This window comes from Podarcis melisellensis, assembly GCF_964234715.1.
Source record: "Podarcis melisellensis genome assembly, chromosome: 17".
In the NCBI taxonomy this organism is placed as follows: domain Eukaryota; kingdom Metazoa; phylum Chordata; class Lepidosauria; order Squamata; family Lacertidae; genus Podarcis; species Podarcis melisellensis.
This window is the reverse complement of record NC_138534.1, coordinates 40,982,541-40,999,331: the sequence shown is the minus strand read 5'-3', so window position 1 is coordinate 40,999,331 and position 16,791 is coordinate 40,982,541. Positions and strand designations below refer to the sequence as shown.

The 16,791-nt window shown below is 46.2% G+C and overlaps 1 protein-coding gene across 1 annotated transcript; it reads right to left on the bottom strand.

Annotated features, from left to right (window-relative positions):
- Window positions 1-3,731: 3,731 nt before the first annotated feature.
- On the bottom strand, window positions 3,732-15,515 carry FSTL1 (follistatin like 1). The gene is made up of 9 exons (XM_081894743.1): window positions 15,386-15,515; window positions 14,096-14,225; window positions 13,737-13,769; window positions 12,827-12,957; window positions 10,804-10,922; window positions 10,089-10,201; window positions 9,524-9,634; window positions 6,609-6,706; window positions 3,732-5,229 (listed from the first exon to the last, which is right to left on the bottom strand). The coding sequence occupies exons 1-9, from the start codon at window positions 15,479-15,481 to the stop codon at window positions 5,185-5,187; spliced, it is 876 nt and encodes a 291-aa protein (XP_081750869.1). The 5' UTR covers window positions 15,482-15,515; the 3' UTR covers window positions 3,732-5,184.
- Window positions 15,516-16,791: the final 1,276 nt, after the last annotated feature.

Genomic DNA, 16,791 nt, shown 5'->3' with positions numbered 1-16,791 from the left:
ACCTATTTATTTTCTGTCTACCTATCTGCTTCTTTCTCTCATTTATCTATCTATATATTTCATAAAATTTACACGCCACAGTAAAACACCACCACCTTCAAAGCGGTTTACAAAAAGACAAAACAGTGAAAGTGAGGGAAATCCACAATGTTGCTTTAAAAACGGAGCAGAAGTTAAAATGCAGAAACTATTATTTTATCTACCTGGCTATCTATTTATGGTCTACCTTCCTACCTATTTGTTTCTCTCGTTTATCTATTTCTCCTGTAAAATTTGTACGCTGCTTCACTGTAAAACAACACTGTCCCAAAGCAGTTTACGAAAAGATAAATCGGTGGATCATCGAACTATAGATTTGCAGAATTGGAAGGGGCCGTGAGTGTCTCTATGGGAGTTCAACCCCTGCAGGAATGAAAACAGAGGAGTGTTTTCTGTACTCTTCCCTGGCCAGATGCAACCTTGAACTTGGCCCGGCAGCAAATCAGCAAACAGTAGAGCCATCTGAGTCCAGGTGTTTTATGCTGGCAAGATCTCACTCTGTAGCATTCTGCACTAACTGCAGCTTCTGGATCAAATATAAATTATTAGATACTTATTTATACCCCCCCCCAAAGAGATTCAAGGTGCTTGCAGATAAAAATTTAAAACATGCAGATTAAAAACATTAGGGTGATCGTTCAAAAACATAGAATTAAAACTATGTGTGTATGCGCGCGCACACACACACCGCACTTAGAACCATGCAAATAATTACAAAAAAAGCACAGCACCAGCCATTCCATTAAAAGATGTCAGATCCTTGTTGCCATAAGAAAGTCAATGCATTCCTGACATGGAGGTGGTGACGGGGTGGGGCTTAGTGATGGGAAGGCCTGGGGAAAACCCAGAAAAAATAGGGGGGGACTGTTCCCCCCCATTCTTTCCAAATGGAAACAAACGGCTTGGGGGTACAGGGGAAAAAATGGGTTCCCATCTCTATCGGTGACTGGGCACATCAGACAGGAGAGGCCTGGCCTAGAGTATTCCCTGGCCTGCTCATTTTCCAGACACGGGGCTTGCTTTTTTGTCTGTTGGGTTTTGGTAGGAAGGAGCCAGATTCCATCACACCAGCTGCCCCCCCCCCCCGCAATCTGAAGTGTTAACGGCCCAGACACAGCTCCTGCCCCACCAATCCTTAGTCAGCTCCCACCTGCCTGCCTTGCTTACCACCAGTCCAGGTGGGTGGAACTACCTGCCAGGTTGCCCCTTTTCAGCATTGCCTTTGCAGAACTTGCCTGGGAGCAGGATGGGGGACACAGCTAGAATTGGCTCAGCCTGTTATTGGCTCTGGTGCCACCTACTGTTGGGCTCCCTGCTTTCCACCCTAACAGGTAAAGGTAAAAGGACCCCTGACCATTAGGTCCAGTCGTGGATGACTCTGGGGTTGCGGTGCTCATCTTGCTTTATTGGCTGAGGGAGCCGGAGTACAGCTTCCGGGTCATGTGGCCAGCAGGACTAAGCCGCTTCTGGAGAACCAGAGCAGCACACGGAAACGCCGTTTACCTTCCCGCCAGAGCGGTACCTATTTATCTACTTGCTCTTTGACGTGCTTTCAAACTGCTAGGTGGGCAGGAGCAGGGGCCGAGCAACGGGAGCTCACCCTGTGGTGGGGATTCGAACCACTGACCCTAGGCTCAGTGGTTTAACCCACAGCGCCACCCACATTCCACCCTAACAAGCCCAGCGGAAACCAGGCAGCCCTGCACTCAGGATGTTGTCATCTAGCAAGTCAATGAGATTAGGCTGAAGGTTGTGGGGACCCTAGTGGATAAGAGTGATGCTGTGTTCTGACATGTGCAGTGGTGGAATGGTGAAAAGGGGTTGTCTCCCAAACGTGCCTTCATCATTTTACCATGAGAAGTTCAATCAGATTATTTTCAAGGCAGCTTACAAGCAGCAGGTTCTAGTAATGCAAAACAACAGTTCCTCACACCCACCAGCCTTCTGACTCACGGGTGGGGCAGACCAAGCTGCCCTTCAGCTCTGAACTTTCAGGACAACTGGCAATTAAACCTGATTGTCCTCTTCAGTGTTGCAATTCCAAAGTAGACAATTCTGAGGGAAATGAAGCCTTGGTCTGACTCAGGATGAGGAGGGTGGGGCACCGCGGTGGTCGAGTCCCTGCTTTGCACGCAGAAGGCGGCAGGTTCAATATGCAACATCTCTAGTTAAAAGGATCAGATGGGAGGAAGATGGCAAATACCCTCACCAGGAGCTAGCTGGACCAATGGTCTGATTCACCCATCCTGTGTTGGGTGGATTCTAGCTTTACGGAAATACCCCTTTCTTTATTTTGCAGTTCGCTGTTGGGTCACTCAAGGATCTTGTTAAGTTTCTTCTTTGTTTGTAGCACGGCAGTTTGGGACAGATCCATACTGTGAACTGTGCTTGTGTCTTCCACATACCAGGCATGGGCCCCACCAACAAGCTATGGCTATGCATGTAGTACATTGGTGCTCCAGCTCTTGCACTAGCTCTCCATGGACTTCTAGGTCTTGCTGAAGATGTTGGCATTGACCTCTAAAGCTTGAAGTGACAGACTTAAGATCTGTCCCCAGTTTCTCTTTTCCTAATCTATGGGATTTACCAAAACTTCTATCCTCAGTGTACTGTCTGTGCATTTAAGTCTAAAATGGCAAACAACCGAGGCACAACTCCCATTTGCTCTGGAACTTCCTGCCCTGTGAAGACCCTAGCGGTTAAAATGGCACAGTAAAATGCCCTTAACTTCAGGCTGAAAGGGACAGCTAGTAGATTTTAAAGCTGTGGGATACTGGGGTTATCTGTGCTTTCAGGGGATGGAATAAAGGTAAAGGCAAAGGGACCCCTGACTGTTGGGTCCAGTCGTGACCGACTCTGGGGTTGCAGCGCTCATCTCACTTTATTGGCCGAGGGAGCCGGCGTACAGCTTCCGGGTCATGTGGCCAGCATGACTAAGCCGCTTCTGGTGAACCAGAGCAGCGCACAGAAACAGCGTTAACTTTCCCGCCGCAGTGGTACCTATTTATCTACTTGCACTTTGATGTGCTTTCGAATTGCTAGGTTGGCAGGAGCAGGGACCGAGCAACGGGAGCTCACCCCGTCATTGCGGGGATTCGAACCGCCGACCTTCTGATCGGCAAGCCCTAGGCTCTGTGGTTTAACCCACAGCGCCACCTGCGTGTAGACAAATAGCACGGTCATGGTTATTGGAATTTTTGGGGCACAATCCAGTTTAGAGTTAAGTATGCTTAAATCCCCTGAAATCATAGGCTTAAGTAAATCTATTGACTAGTACCTTTTGAGGGTTGTTGGATTTTTAACATTTTTATAACCAACAATTCAATTAACCCTTCTCATTAAAATTCCCCCCTCTGTCCTCAGGCCATATTTCCTAAAGTGATGGTGGTGAGAATTGAGAAAGTGGTTCCAACAGTTTGTATGCATTAAGGAAGTCCATTCAGTTATGGGGCGGGGGGGGGGGGGGGAGATCCTGCCTTTCCCTTTTGTCAAAGTCTGTTTGAATCCCTGGAAGTTTTCACTCCTGATGCAAGTAGCAGTTGGGGGAGATTTACATCAGGGAGGAACGACATGGGGGGAAATTACTTTTGGACCTATTCCCAAAGATTGGGGCTATTCAGTAGGACTTGAAATTTCAATCTAGGATACAGTTTCCTCTGCAAAGATATGCACAAACAACAATGCTCCTGATGTTTACTATACCACTGTGGGGAGATGGAGTCCCCTGATTTTATTGCCAAAATTCCTAAATAGCATGGAACAGTCTCTGGCATCACACCAACAAATGCAATGTATTGATGGGTTTGCATATTCTCCTTCCTTTACTTGGTGTTTTCCTTCCCTCCTTTGCTGGAGGGTCTTTCCTTTCACTGCATGGAAAAAGTTGTGTCAGCACTCAGGTCAGCAACCTGCTTGGATACCCCAGCTGTGCAAGTCTCCTTTTGGAAATCACAGAACCAGTCCCTAAGTAAAGAAGCAGCGGGAACTTACACATCTTAGTGACTGCAGTTCCAAAGTTGCTTCCATTGCATGAGGAGAAATTATACGTGTTTGCCTGACATAATATTTCTTTCCATTTAATGTAACAGGATTGGCCTTCAATTCTTCCTGAAGCGAATAATTCTCCCCCTTCCCTTCCTTGAAGAATTGACCCTGTGGGAGACAGGGTCTCCTTTGAAAACCCCATCCAGCTCTGTTCATGCATGAACGAAGGCTCTTCACCATAAAGGATGCTGAAATATCAAATCCAGAAGGGCCCCGTATGCTCTGAGGCCCTCTGTGTGCTGCACAGATTTGACTTCTTTGATACATGCAGCTATAATACAAAGCACGAACCAGAAGTACAGCATTTTTCAGTAACTATAAACAATATCTATAAATCAAAGATACAAAAAGCTCAGTTAAAAGTCATTACTTAAAAAAAAAAAGAATCAGTGTAAGAGTGTGATAAGAAAATATACTGTAGCACCTTTGCAAAGAGAGAGGGAAAGAAAATGAGGTCATTTGGAACTCAATGCAGTGGGCTATCTGGCTTCTGGCAAAGATTTGGTCTGTGTTCACCAGGAACCCCCTTACACAGGCACAGTAAACCAGTCTGAACGGCCAGATACTCTTTGGGAGCAGAGTATGGACAGGAAAGGGAAGACGGGGTGAAAGTTGTTCATAGGTGAAAACAGAAAAGCCAGTTATCAAGATTGTGAGGCATAGCAATATCCCATGGAATATATGCTTCGCCATAGGCACTTCCTTTCCAAGTCCCTGCAGTTATGGTAGTAGCTTTTAGGCTGTCAGCAAAACTCAAGAGAGGCAGCAAGATCCCACACAGGGGATGAGCTCAGGGGTCAGGGATGCTACACCCTGTGCGCCAGAGCTGGAATTATTGGTGGTCCTCACTAATGCCCTCAGTTCAGTTCCTTTCCTCATTGTAAAAAAACCCAACCATGATACAGAGGGGTTTCTCTTAAATTTTAAAAGAACCTATTTTTTTCTTTGCCCCCCCCTCCCATTGCTATACAATGTAAATATCTGTGACTGGGCAACAAGTCCTACACACATTTGCATATTGAAATCAGCACTGAAGGAAGACGGGTGGGTGAGTCAGGCGACACACACCGGCTTCGGGCATCTTCCACTTGCGCCTTTCGCTTACATCTCTTTGGTGGCTGTTCGCTTGGTTTTCTCAGATGTCTCCTGGAAAGGAAAAGGAGAGAAATCTAATGCTTGCACTGTGATTTCACAAGCTGGTGCCAGGGTAGGGTGCCCACAGAAAGAAAAACCTACTTATCTGGTCCGCTTTATATACTCAGTTCTTATATTAACCACAGGACACAGTTCTTCCCCCACCCCACTAAGATCTGTCTGGGATGAAAACATGCTAAATAGGGAGCTGGAACAAATTTTCGAAATGTTTCCGTTCCAGAACTGTTGTATTAGGACCCAGAATCACACTTCTGATTTGAATATTTGTCTATGTCAGGGGTCAGCAACCTTTTTCTGCTTAACTATGAACCATCTAACCGATCCATTCTGAAGGAAATCAGCCCTGAGTGCTCACTGGAAGCACAGATCCTGAAGCTGAAGCTCCAAGACTTTGGCCACCGCATGAGAAGAGAAGACTCCCTGGAAAAGACCCTGATGTTGGGAAAGATGGAGGGCACAAGGAGAAGGGGACGTCAGAGGATGAGATGGTTGGACAGTGTTCTCGAAGCTACCAGCATGAGGGAGGCAGTGGAAGACAGGAGTGCCTGGCGTGCTCTGGTCCAGGGGGTCACGAAGAGTCGGACACGACTAAAGGACTAAACAACAACAATGAACCATCTGCAAAGGCCCCCTTGAGGGAAGTTTTCCTCTCTCTTGTAACACTAGTACTCAGGGCCACTAGATTTGTGGGATGCTATCCCCAGAGAGGCTCCCCGGGCTCCTTCATTACATATATTTAGGCACCCGGTGAAAATGTTTCTCTTAGGCTTAGGCTGACTGAACATTCAACGGCCATTTAAATGTGTTTGTGAAATATTGGTTTGTTCCTGTTTTTGTTTTTTATGCATTTTGGGTTCTCTTTTTTATATTGTGAAATGCCTTGTTATCTTCAGGGGAAGGATGGTATACAAATTTAATAAATAGTAGTAGTAGTAGTAGTATTAATAATTATAATTATAAAACACAACACAAATACATCCCATCAAGCACTGCCTACTAGTGTTGACAAGATACATCAAAATGGATTTTGGAGGCATAAAACCGGAAGTGCTTATGTGTGGACAAAGGTGCACAAATGTACACATGTAAACAGTGACTCGTGTTAAAGCTCTAGTGTTAAAGCTCTAGTGCGGACCCAGGCTCAGGGCAAGGGGTTCTGTCCATTTGCCTGCATAAAATTCCTTCTTGACTTTGGTGACCAGGCAAGTCACTAAAACAAAACTGGCATGAGTTATGTGGTATCCCTAGTTATTCTCAGCAGCCTCCAATAGGTACAGAATCTTATAGCTGTTCAGCAGAAAGACCTATGGAAATAAATATATAGCCAGCAGGTTTGCAAGGCAAAGAAATCTCTCCAGTCCCCTTCCAACCTGATGTTTTTGCAGCTCCTGAACATATCTGGCCAGTTCTTCTTCAGTCATCTTATCTTCAGGCTGCTGCCCTTCAGAAGGTACTTTTTGGTTCTTGCCTGCAAGGATAAGTGGATGACACAACTGTCACAGTCGGCAGAATACAATGTTTAGGAAATTCAAGGCAAAGAGGATAAAGGTAGAATCAGAGCAAGTTCTACCACCACATCAAATTTAACACAAAGTGTTGGCTCTGTTGACCAGAGGACAGAAACCACTGAGGTTGAATACTAGCAAGGAGAAGGAAGCTGGCTTAGAAATATCTCCATACATATCCTATCATAGAGATGTTCATGGTGAAATTCATAGACACACCACCAAATTAGTCTAACCTTTGCAAAAACCCAATTCCAGCTGCCCAGTCGTGGTCTTTGCAGGAGCTGCAGAACCCTGGGGTAAGCAGCAAGAATACTGAAATGAGCTTCCTTAATGTGCCCAAGAACTAATGATGAAACCAATTCATCTCATTCTCTTCCCTCATCCCCACCTCCTTGGGAAGTGTCTTGCAACCATTCACACAACCTCCCCAAGCTTGCGACAATCTTCAGGTAAAAGAGTCGCACGCTACCAGACCCCGTCTGCCACTTGGTGCAATTGCTTACTACTTGGTGCAGCCACTTAAAATTCTCGCTGACGAGCTCATCGTGGCAGCCTGTCATCCTGTGAGACCAGCCTTTTCCAGCAGCAGTTAGTGAGAAAATTGAATGGGCCAGTCAAAGACTGAGAGGTAAAAGTACTGCCACTGGTTTAAGACATGATGAAGGAAAGGCAGGTCATCAGTTTTATGCCTGGCATGTAGTGAGATTCAAAGAGAGGCAGAAGGAACGGTTACAAGACTAAAACATAAAAGAGCTGGAGTTCTCCCCCTTATAAAGGGATCAGTAAGAGGAAACATAATAAAAGGGACTCTCCTCGCATAGTAATAAGATGCCATCAAAAAGGAGCTGGGGTTTGGGCAGCGGAATAAATGCAAATTTTAAGCTGATCAAAGGCAACAGTGCGGTGCAGATTTACTAATTAGCTTATAGTTTATTGCCGCTTTTTGTGCCCCCTCCTGGCCATCAGCGTTGCAGCACCTGCTATTTATCCTGCCTGTTCAGTTCTTCAAGCTTCCCACTTGCTCTCCTGGCCTTAGATCTAGAGGGTAAGTGGTTTACATTGCCCCATGTCCTCCTCAGCTTTGGCTGAACAAAGGCACGAGCTCCCACCTCCTTCAGCCATATGCAACAGCGAAGTTTCTCAGGAGCTTTCTCCTTTCTCACAAGACATGCTGGCCTCTAGCTCAAAGGGAACTGCCTTGCACCCTGGACAGCGTATGCTGGGCCTTCATCTGCTATGGGCGGCCTTGGGGAAATGGACCACCCTGAGGGTACAGGCAAGGTCACGGGTCAAGATCAAGAATTTAATGTCATTCAAAGAAATGTAACAAACAAACAAAACCAGAGTCAAACCAAATGCATCTGTTGTTGTGATGGAAGGGAGAACAAAAGAGCAAACAGCCTCTCCTCTTTTGCTCACCTAAGTTATTAGTGTTGCCATCATTTGTTTTCCACTCAGGGAAGGGTGGACATTTTTCTATTGGACAATTCTATTTCTATGTGGGGCAGACCGTGGGATCGGTCTTTCCACTCACCCCATTCCACCAAAATTCCGTTGTTCTCCCTACTTTCCAACTGGCAGTCCTAAGTTGACATTTGGCTTTTCAGAACTTTCTTTTGATACAAATTACAATCTAAGAGTCATGTTTACATGTCCTATATATTTGGAAAGCTGCTTGTTTATCTGTTTGCTGTGCATTGGGGCTCCTCCTCAGATAGTGTAACCTAATTTTGCATGAGGGTTCCTGGGGTAAAAGAGGAACAGGGTTTCATCTCCTAAGATAGTAAAGGTAAAGGGACCCCTGACCATTGGGTCCAGTCACGGATGACTCTGGGGTTGCGACGCTCATCTCGCTTTATTGGCCGAGGGAGCTGGCGTACAGCTTCTGGGTCATGTGGCCAGCATGACTAAGCAGCTCCTGGCGAACCAGAGCAAACACAGAAACGCCGTTTACCTTCCCGCTGGAGCAGTACCTATTTATCTACTTGCACTTTGATGTGCTTTCAAACTGCTAGGTTGGCAGGAGCAGGGACCGAGCAACGAGAGCTCACCCTGTCACGGGGATTCGAACCGCCGACCTTCTGATCGGCAAGTCCTAGGCTCTGTGTTTAACCCACAGCGCCACCCGCGTCCCATCTCCTAAGATAGTGTAACCTAATTTTGCAGGAGGGTTCCTTGGGTAAAAGAGGAACAGGTTTTTATACAGTCATACCTTGGTTTTCGAACAGCTTAGTTCTCGAACGTTTTGGCTCCCAAACACCGCAAACCAAGAAATGGCTGTTCCGGTTTGCAAACTATTTTTGGAAGCCGAATGTCCAATTGGGCTTCAAATTGGCTGCAAGAGCTTCCTGCAGCCAATCAGAAGCTGCGCTTTGGTTTCCGACCGTTTTGGAAGTCAAACGGACTTCTGGAATGGATTCCATTCGACTTCCAAGGTACAACTGTACTCCATTTTGAACCAGTGCCCATGGTCCTTTGATGCCTTCAAATAATTAATGGCCAAGTAGTCCCCGGAACTGAAGTGACCAGAATAGAACATTGGGAGTATATTGGGTACTGGGAGAAGGGTCTCTTCTATCATGAAAACAACATTTTCCGATTTCCGGATTATAAAATAACTGATCCCAGACCAAGGCTGGTTCATGGGATTTTGATCTGGAACTCCTTCTGCATTCAAGTACTTAGAGCAAAAAGCCAAGGGTCCAGACATCACATTTCTTTCCTCTGAGGAAGAAAGATTGTTCTAAAATGACCCAAGACTTCCTTGGTTGACATACCTTCGCAGGTCATGGCAGTACACACCCAATTCCCACAGGCACAGACACAACGGTTACACTCCACCTGGGTCTCGGCTCCATCCTCGTACGTTTCATCTTCCAGGGCACATTCTAGAAAGATCACAGAGAATGGAATATTGTCTCAATGTACAGTGGTACCTCTGGTTATGAACTTAATTCGTTCCGGAGGTCAGTTCTTAACCTGAAACCATTCTTAACCTGAGGTACCACTTTAGCTAATGGGGCCTCCTGCTGCCGCGCAATTTCTGTTCTCATCCTAAGGTAAAGTTCTTAACCTGAGGTACTTCTTCCGGGTTAGCGGAGTCTGTAACCCGAGGTGTTTGTAACCCGAGGTACCACTGTATATGAAACCTGTGGCTTAGTGTGGAATGTGGCTTATAACATATGGATACTGATAGAGCAGACTAAAGATTAATGACTAATCAGAGACAGGTTGATAAGACACTGGCTGGTTTTTGAGACACATTTCCATCTCTAAATCTCTCTGCTCTTTCTACTCTTTTAGGAACCTCAGTCTCTCTCTGTGCAGACAAGGTGTTCCTACTTTTTTCTGGTGGGTTGAAGGCTGGATTGAGGCATTTCAAAAATTCATTGAAGCTAAGCTTCCAGTCAGCATTCTCATCCGAGAGCTCAATGAGGGCATCTACGCAGAGTCCCCTGCAAGGAACACAAAAAACACAAGCATCAGCCTAGAAGACATCACAGCAAAGCAGGAATGGCTAACGTGTTTACAATGAAATGTTGTCAAAGCGTTTCACTTGGATTTTCTGAACATGTGAAGCAGCCCACCAGATTATCGGCATTCAATGGCTGCTGATTCTTCCTATGGTCTAAACATGAGCAACTATTCCTTCTCGGGTAACTTGACAAGTTCCACAATCATCACTGGCAATTACTAAACACTTTTACAGGCAAATGCAGAAGAACAGGAATGTAGAGTTAGGTTCAAATACTTGGTCATTAGCCTTGCTGCTTTAAAAGCATAGGTGACAAGGTTTTTTGCCTGGCAAAGGCCAAGAACGGGAGCTTCCTGACAGATTTGTCTACTGTTTGAATCAGCAGGATTCCAGATCATGACTAGAACCAGCCTGTGATACGTACAAGCTAACAGTTTTTGCTTGTGTTCCTGTAAAGGAGGGGTGGACCGTGGGCCTAATTAGATCTGGAACGGGTCCCAATTTGATCAGGGGAAAGAATCATGAACCTAAGTGCCGTTTGTAGATTGAATCTCATGCGCTTTGATTTCTGCCCCACGCTACCTGAGCAGCTTGTTGGTCTCTTGATTCACATAGGTGGTGATGTTGACCGCTGTCTCATTTTGTTCCACAAACTTCAGGAACTCACTGGAATCCAGGCGAGAATCCCCATCATCGAAATTCTACAGAAGTACAAAGCAGCATGCAAGAGAGGCTGAAAACAACAGCGCTGCTTCCGTGGACCATTAGCTATTTCCTTTCACAACTTCCACCACTTCTTCACTTGAATGTAGCAGTGGATGACGTGGAGGGGCTGTGTCGCTCACCTGACTTCCATGCAGGTGAATCGCTGCAGAGGGGGAGGAGTATAGTGGTGGCAAGGCTAGTGTGGTGTCAGCGCACTAGGAGGAACACTGGACTGACTCCATCAGTGTGTTTGTTCTGCGAGCATTCATGTCATGCTTCAGAGATGCACCTTTGGCCGTGCATCAGCAGAACAAAGCGATTAGAGTCTCTTACCAGTTTAAGAGTGTTTAATGATCACAGCAAAAGAACACAGCAGCCATTCTCAGAGCGAAGGTGCTCCCCATTAAGTTTGCCTCCTCCTTCCCCCAAGTCATCGTCACTTCCCCTTCTTGCAACCTGATCTCCCAACCACTGAGCCCCCGGCGTAGCAACCTTACCAGCTCTCCTTGCCCTTGGAGAGATAGGCTGGACCCTCTCTAGCAAAGGGGAGTCGGTTATCTCTTTTCCTGTTCTGCTTCTTCTAGCTGTTCCTCACTCAGCTCTTCCCAGCTGTTGTTTTCTGAACCATGTCCCTCTGCAAACCAATTCTCTAAATCTATAGTGCTCCACTGTTCCTGAGCAGCTTCAGGATCCTGGTCAGGAGCAGGAAGAGGGAGAGGTTCCCACCATTCCTCTTCAGAGCTGTAATCCTCAGTCTGGTCTCTGGCAATCCAGCTACCATCACATTGCTCCCTTTCACCACCTGGCTATGCTGGAGCGACTCAGCCAAACAGCAGTCAGGTGAGGGGCACAGCCCTACCATTCACCACCCCCCGCTGCTTGATCTTTATTTGTCAAGTACCTTAATCACCTCAACTGTAATTGAGACGGCATACAGAGTATTATATGGCCATATTGGCCACCATAGGAGTCAACTCCTAGGGGGCTGTGGGGGCTTCGGACCCCACAATAAAATATTTGAGGGGGTCTGGCCCTCCACAAAGTTGATGGGCATTCCCATACAAATGGGATGTGTGCACTGCGCCACGTGGTTGATTGTGCAGGGCGGGACTTCCCTGGGCCCCCACAATATTTTATTCAAGTTGGCACCCCTGATGGCCACTGAAGTTTAGAGACTACAGCTTTACACTTTCCTTTTAGGGGGATGGATACAACTTGCTTATGTTCAGGTCTGAATGAATGAAAGCCATATGTGCAGTGGGGAACAAATTCTCTCCCAAATCTGATTAGCTTGACTTCGCTGCCTCAGACCTCTACAGTTTTTTTCCATAGTAAGCTGCTTAATTTTCTGTCTTATTGACAGGGTCCCAACACTGTTTGTTATTTTTAGATTGTGTGGGAAACTGAATTATACTTGACACCGTTCCACCCGCCCCCAGGGCCCGCTGTTGTCTGAGAGTATTAAGCTAAGTCTTGCACATTTATCTGCAAATCAGGCATAATTGTTTTGTTGAGAAATAACAGTTTATCCAACATGAATATACAGGCCAGAATAATCTATAATATGGTGATAGTGACTCTCCACGAAGCTGTTTTGTCTTCTGAATTAGCCATGTGTTTACTTGACGATTTCTCATTCATTTACCATCGTGATTGAAGGCTGCTAGAAGATCTAATGCCGGGTTTATTATAGAAGCCTATAATCTGATCACATCTCTTTTGTAAATATAGAAAAGCAAGTGAAGGCTAAAGGCAGAGGTGAGAATGTAGAATATTCACAAGCTAGTTTGCCAAACAAATTAGTGATTCAGGAAAGTTCACACTAATACTATGAAGCAAATCTCTAACCACCTCTTCCATCAGTTCGCCATTTCTATTTTTCTTCTCCTGCCATCTGTACCTTGAAGTACTTGTCTAGGATTTCAGTGTAGTTGTTGCCTTTAGAGAACCAGCCGTCAGGAATGATCTCAGTTTCAAGCCACTGGATGACACGACGCCGGAGTTCATCTCGGTCAGTCTGGTAACAGACAACTATTGAGTGACAAGAAAAGGGGAGAGTTGGACCAGGAATGTCAGAAAGTGGGGGAGACAGCTAGATGGCGGGCAAGAAGCAATGCAGCTTCTCTTCATCTCAAGTGGAAAATGGATCAGAAATCAGCAGACTCCCAGCTTAGGGAGTGAGAGGCCATGTTTATTTTCCTCTGCTGTTGAGGCACATGAAAAACTACCACTGATTATGCACAGTGCTATTTTTAATGGGCAAGATGAACAAAATAAATTCTATGTTTTATTTCTTCAATCCAGAATATTAAAGATGACAGTTCAGGAGCAGGCAGAAGGCAAAATCTCTTTTGCCATTATCCACTGATACTGATCCTCAGTCAACCAGCTAGGCTTCATTTTTCATATTCTACTTGGCACATTTCTGCTACTGTTTTTTATTACCAGCCTGGTGAGGCACAGTAGCCAACTACAACTGAACTGAGACTAAAAACAGAAAAGAAAAGGTAAACTGGGTGGGGTAGGGGAGAGACACAAATTCCCTTATCCTTGAATTTTGCACATGAAGTAAACACTGCGAGAAGAGTGTCGTGCCCATAGGTGAGATATTAACAATGATATGTTGAAAGAGGCAATGAGGAAGGAGACTCGTAGCCAGCTGGGATTTAGAAGTTCCACTCTGTAAACACTTTTCCAGACAGGATCTGCACTTGAAGGGCATTCGGACACTTTTCCCTTGACCTGTATTGAACAAATGTAACATGAGCAACAGCCCACAGACTGCGCAGCACAGGCAAAGGCATACTTACCTGGACTTGCAGCGGAGTTCTCAGGCTTCTTCTCTATTTACAAAAAGAAATAAGAAAACTTCAGGTTGAAGGTACTGTAATGAGCTATGGTTTTCCTGAAGTACATCTCATATCTCCCCCAGATATTGCTGGGGGTGGGGGCAGTACAGTGGTACCCCTTTCTGTTATTGTTTTTTATTATTAGCCTGGTGAGGCACAGTAGCCAACTACAATTGAACTGAGACTAAAAACAGAAAAGAAAAGGTAATTTGGGGGGGGGGTGAGAGACACAAATTTTCTCCCAAATCTGATTAGCTTGACTTCGCTGCCTCAGACCTCTACAGTTTTTTCCCATAGTAAGCTGCTTAATTTTTGCTTACCTTTGCAGTGACCATCATAGTCCACCTGAATTTTGGAGCCGGTGAGGCAAGCGTCACGATGCAGCTCACAGTGGTTCAGGTATGTCTTGCCGTTGCTGCCACAAACTGGCCTTTTGTGAGGCTTGCATCTCTGCAGCAGCAACAGAAAGAAAAAGACAGATCCAATATAACTAGGCTCCAAAGGTGGAAGGAGACACACAGGGCAGAAAGAGAAGCACTGTCACACAGGCAATATAAATTAGGAGGGCTTGAGAGGGAAGGCCAAACTACAATTTACATAAATCACAGTTTGCCCGAGTGCAGTGATAAGGCGTTTGGGCTGGATCCGGCCCCCCAGGGCTTAGGTTGCCTACCCGTGGCTTATTGCTTTAGTTCTCATCCTTTATGGAAAACTAAGCCCCACTAGGTGTAACTTACTGAACTGAAAGCATTAGTCTCCCCTATTTGGGCTTATTTACATCTTCTCCCTCCTCTTCTTCTATCGCTTCCTGCTATAATGTGGGCAATATAGACTATAGGCAAATGCACCTTAGGGAAACCTACATTAGTGAAACAACAAGTAATAATGATAATCACAGTCACAGGTTGCATCAAATAGGTGCTTATGACGGTTTGCTAAGGACAGTGGTACCTCAGGTTAAGCACTTAATTCGTTCCGGAGGTCCGTACTTAACCTGAAACAGTTCTTAACCTGAAGCACCATTTTAGCTAATGGGGCCTCCTGCTGCTGCCGCACCACCAGAGCACGATTTCTGTTCTCATCCTGAAGCAAAGTTCTTAACCTGAAGCACTATTTCTGGGTTAGCGGAGTCTGTAACCTGAAGCGTACATAACCTGAGGTACCACTGTACAATGAAAGAATTACCTTGAGAGAAGATTCGAGTCATTGATGCAAAAAAGAAGCATACAGTGGTACCTCTGGTTAAGAACTTAATTTGTTCTGGAGGTCCATTCTTAACCTGAAACTGTTCTTAACCTGAAGCACCACTTTAGCTAATGGGGCCACACGATTTCTGTTCTCATCCTGAAGCAAAGTTCTTAACCCAAGGTACTACTTCCGGGTTAGCGGAGTCCGTAACCTAAAGCGTCTGTAACCCAAGGTGTATGCAACCCGAGGTACTGCTGTACAGTACATGCAACAAACCAAGAAGGCTGGGCAGAAAATCCCTAGGACCACAGAGGAAGCAGGAGGGAGCACACATCAGCCACTACCACTAGGCATGCTGGTTCTCCACTTCTGGGATGACATCAGCCTTTGATCTCAGCGGTCGGTCCCAGGACTTCGCTTACCTCAATGCACAGACAGGTAGGCTCACTCTTCTCTGTCACAGCACACTCCCGGCCAGCCCCACAGAAGACATTAGCACAGATTTTAGATTTGCTCATCGGCTCTTCCTGCAAGGGATAAAAGAAAAAAATAGTTTGTTGTGGGGGGGAAGAGAAGCCTTCTTCAGATAAAGACTGTGTCTGTTATTTAGCTACTACATTGATATCCTGCCCAATAATAAAAGTTATGGGTGGCCAACAATGAAAGAAAAACTTTGAAGAGGTAAAAACCACAAACAGCAACCAATAACTGCAACCTTCTCACAGATCTTAAAAGTTCCAGAAATATCAGAAGAGCCACAGATCACTAGCAGATTGAACAAGCCTTTGTGGGTGATTTGTTGACTTTAGCTGGCAGGTGTCAATCAAAACGTTATTGACACCTTCTCAGTGCATTTGCCAGAAAATGGATTCTAAACTACATGGTCACATGCACATCTTTAAATGTTGCAGCTTTTCCATCAATCCGATCTGCTGCTGTCCTAACATATCTGTCAGGGGTTCAGAAAGAGAGACACAGGAGGGGGAGCAAATGGAGAGTGAGGAGGAGGAGTACGAAGGGGGAGCAGGCAGTGACAGCGGCCAGAGTCACTCCACAAGTCTCTCTAGCGAATCGGAGGACTCACAGAAGGGAGCGCCCATGGCCAGAGCGAGGGGGGTTCCAGGGGGGAAGCCCCAGGAGGGAGGGGCCAGCGGGGAGTCCCTGAGCAGCAGTTGGAGATCAGGACCAGCTTCCCCACCAGAGCGCAGTGGGGAGGGGGAGTCCCAGGAGTCGGGACCAATGCTCTCACCACCAGCGGGAGGAGAGGAGTCAGGTTTGGCAACGCCCACATCAGGAAGCGGGGAAACGGTCAGAAGGAAGGTTACCGGCTGGGCGCGCGCGCCAAGTTCAAATGTAGAGGCGAGCGGCACAGTAGGGAGTCCTGACAAGGAGCCAGGTCCTAAAGCCCGCCGGAAGGAAGGGCGAGATTCAGGGGGGTCAGCGTCAGAGGAATCCAGGAAGGAAGTAACACCAGAGGGCAGAAGGACCCAGCGAAGGAAAGAGCAGCGCAGGAGGTGGAGCCGGGCTAGAATCTTAAACTGGTGTGGGGTCAGCAGTGAGTCAGAGGGGACTTAGCCGATCTAGCGGCAAGACGTGGGTCTGCGCGCCCAAAGCTTGGAAATGGAAACTAAACTTCAATAAAGACTTTTGTATATAACATCCAATGGGCGTCGGTCCTCTGTGAGCTGGGACCGAGAGGCAGTCCTGACAATATCTTTCTCAAAATTAAAATTGAACAAAGGGTGTCTTTCTTATTCACTGGGAAGCACAGCAGTTAAAGCACTAGGCTGTGAGCTCCTGTTGGCAAAAGTCCACTTTGAGAGGATGG

Coding starts and splice junctions, on each gene's coding strand:
- FSTL1 (XM_081894743.1), bottom strand. CDS start 15,481: ATGAGCAAATCTAAAATCTGTGCTAATGTCTTCTGTGGGGCTGGCCGG. Junction 6,707..9,523: donor TACTGCCATGACCTGCGAAG/GTATGTCAACCA, acceptor TTATCCTTGCAG/GCAAGAACCAAAAAGTACCT. Junction 5,230..6,608: donor AGGAGCTGCAAAAACATCAG/GTTGGAAGGGGA, acceptor TTTCCTTTCCAG/GAGACATCTGAGAAAACCAA.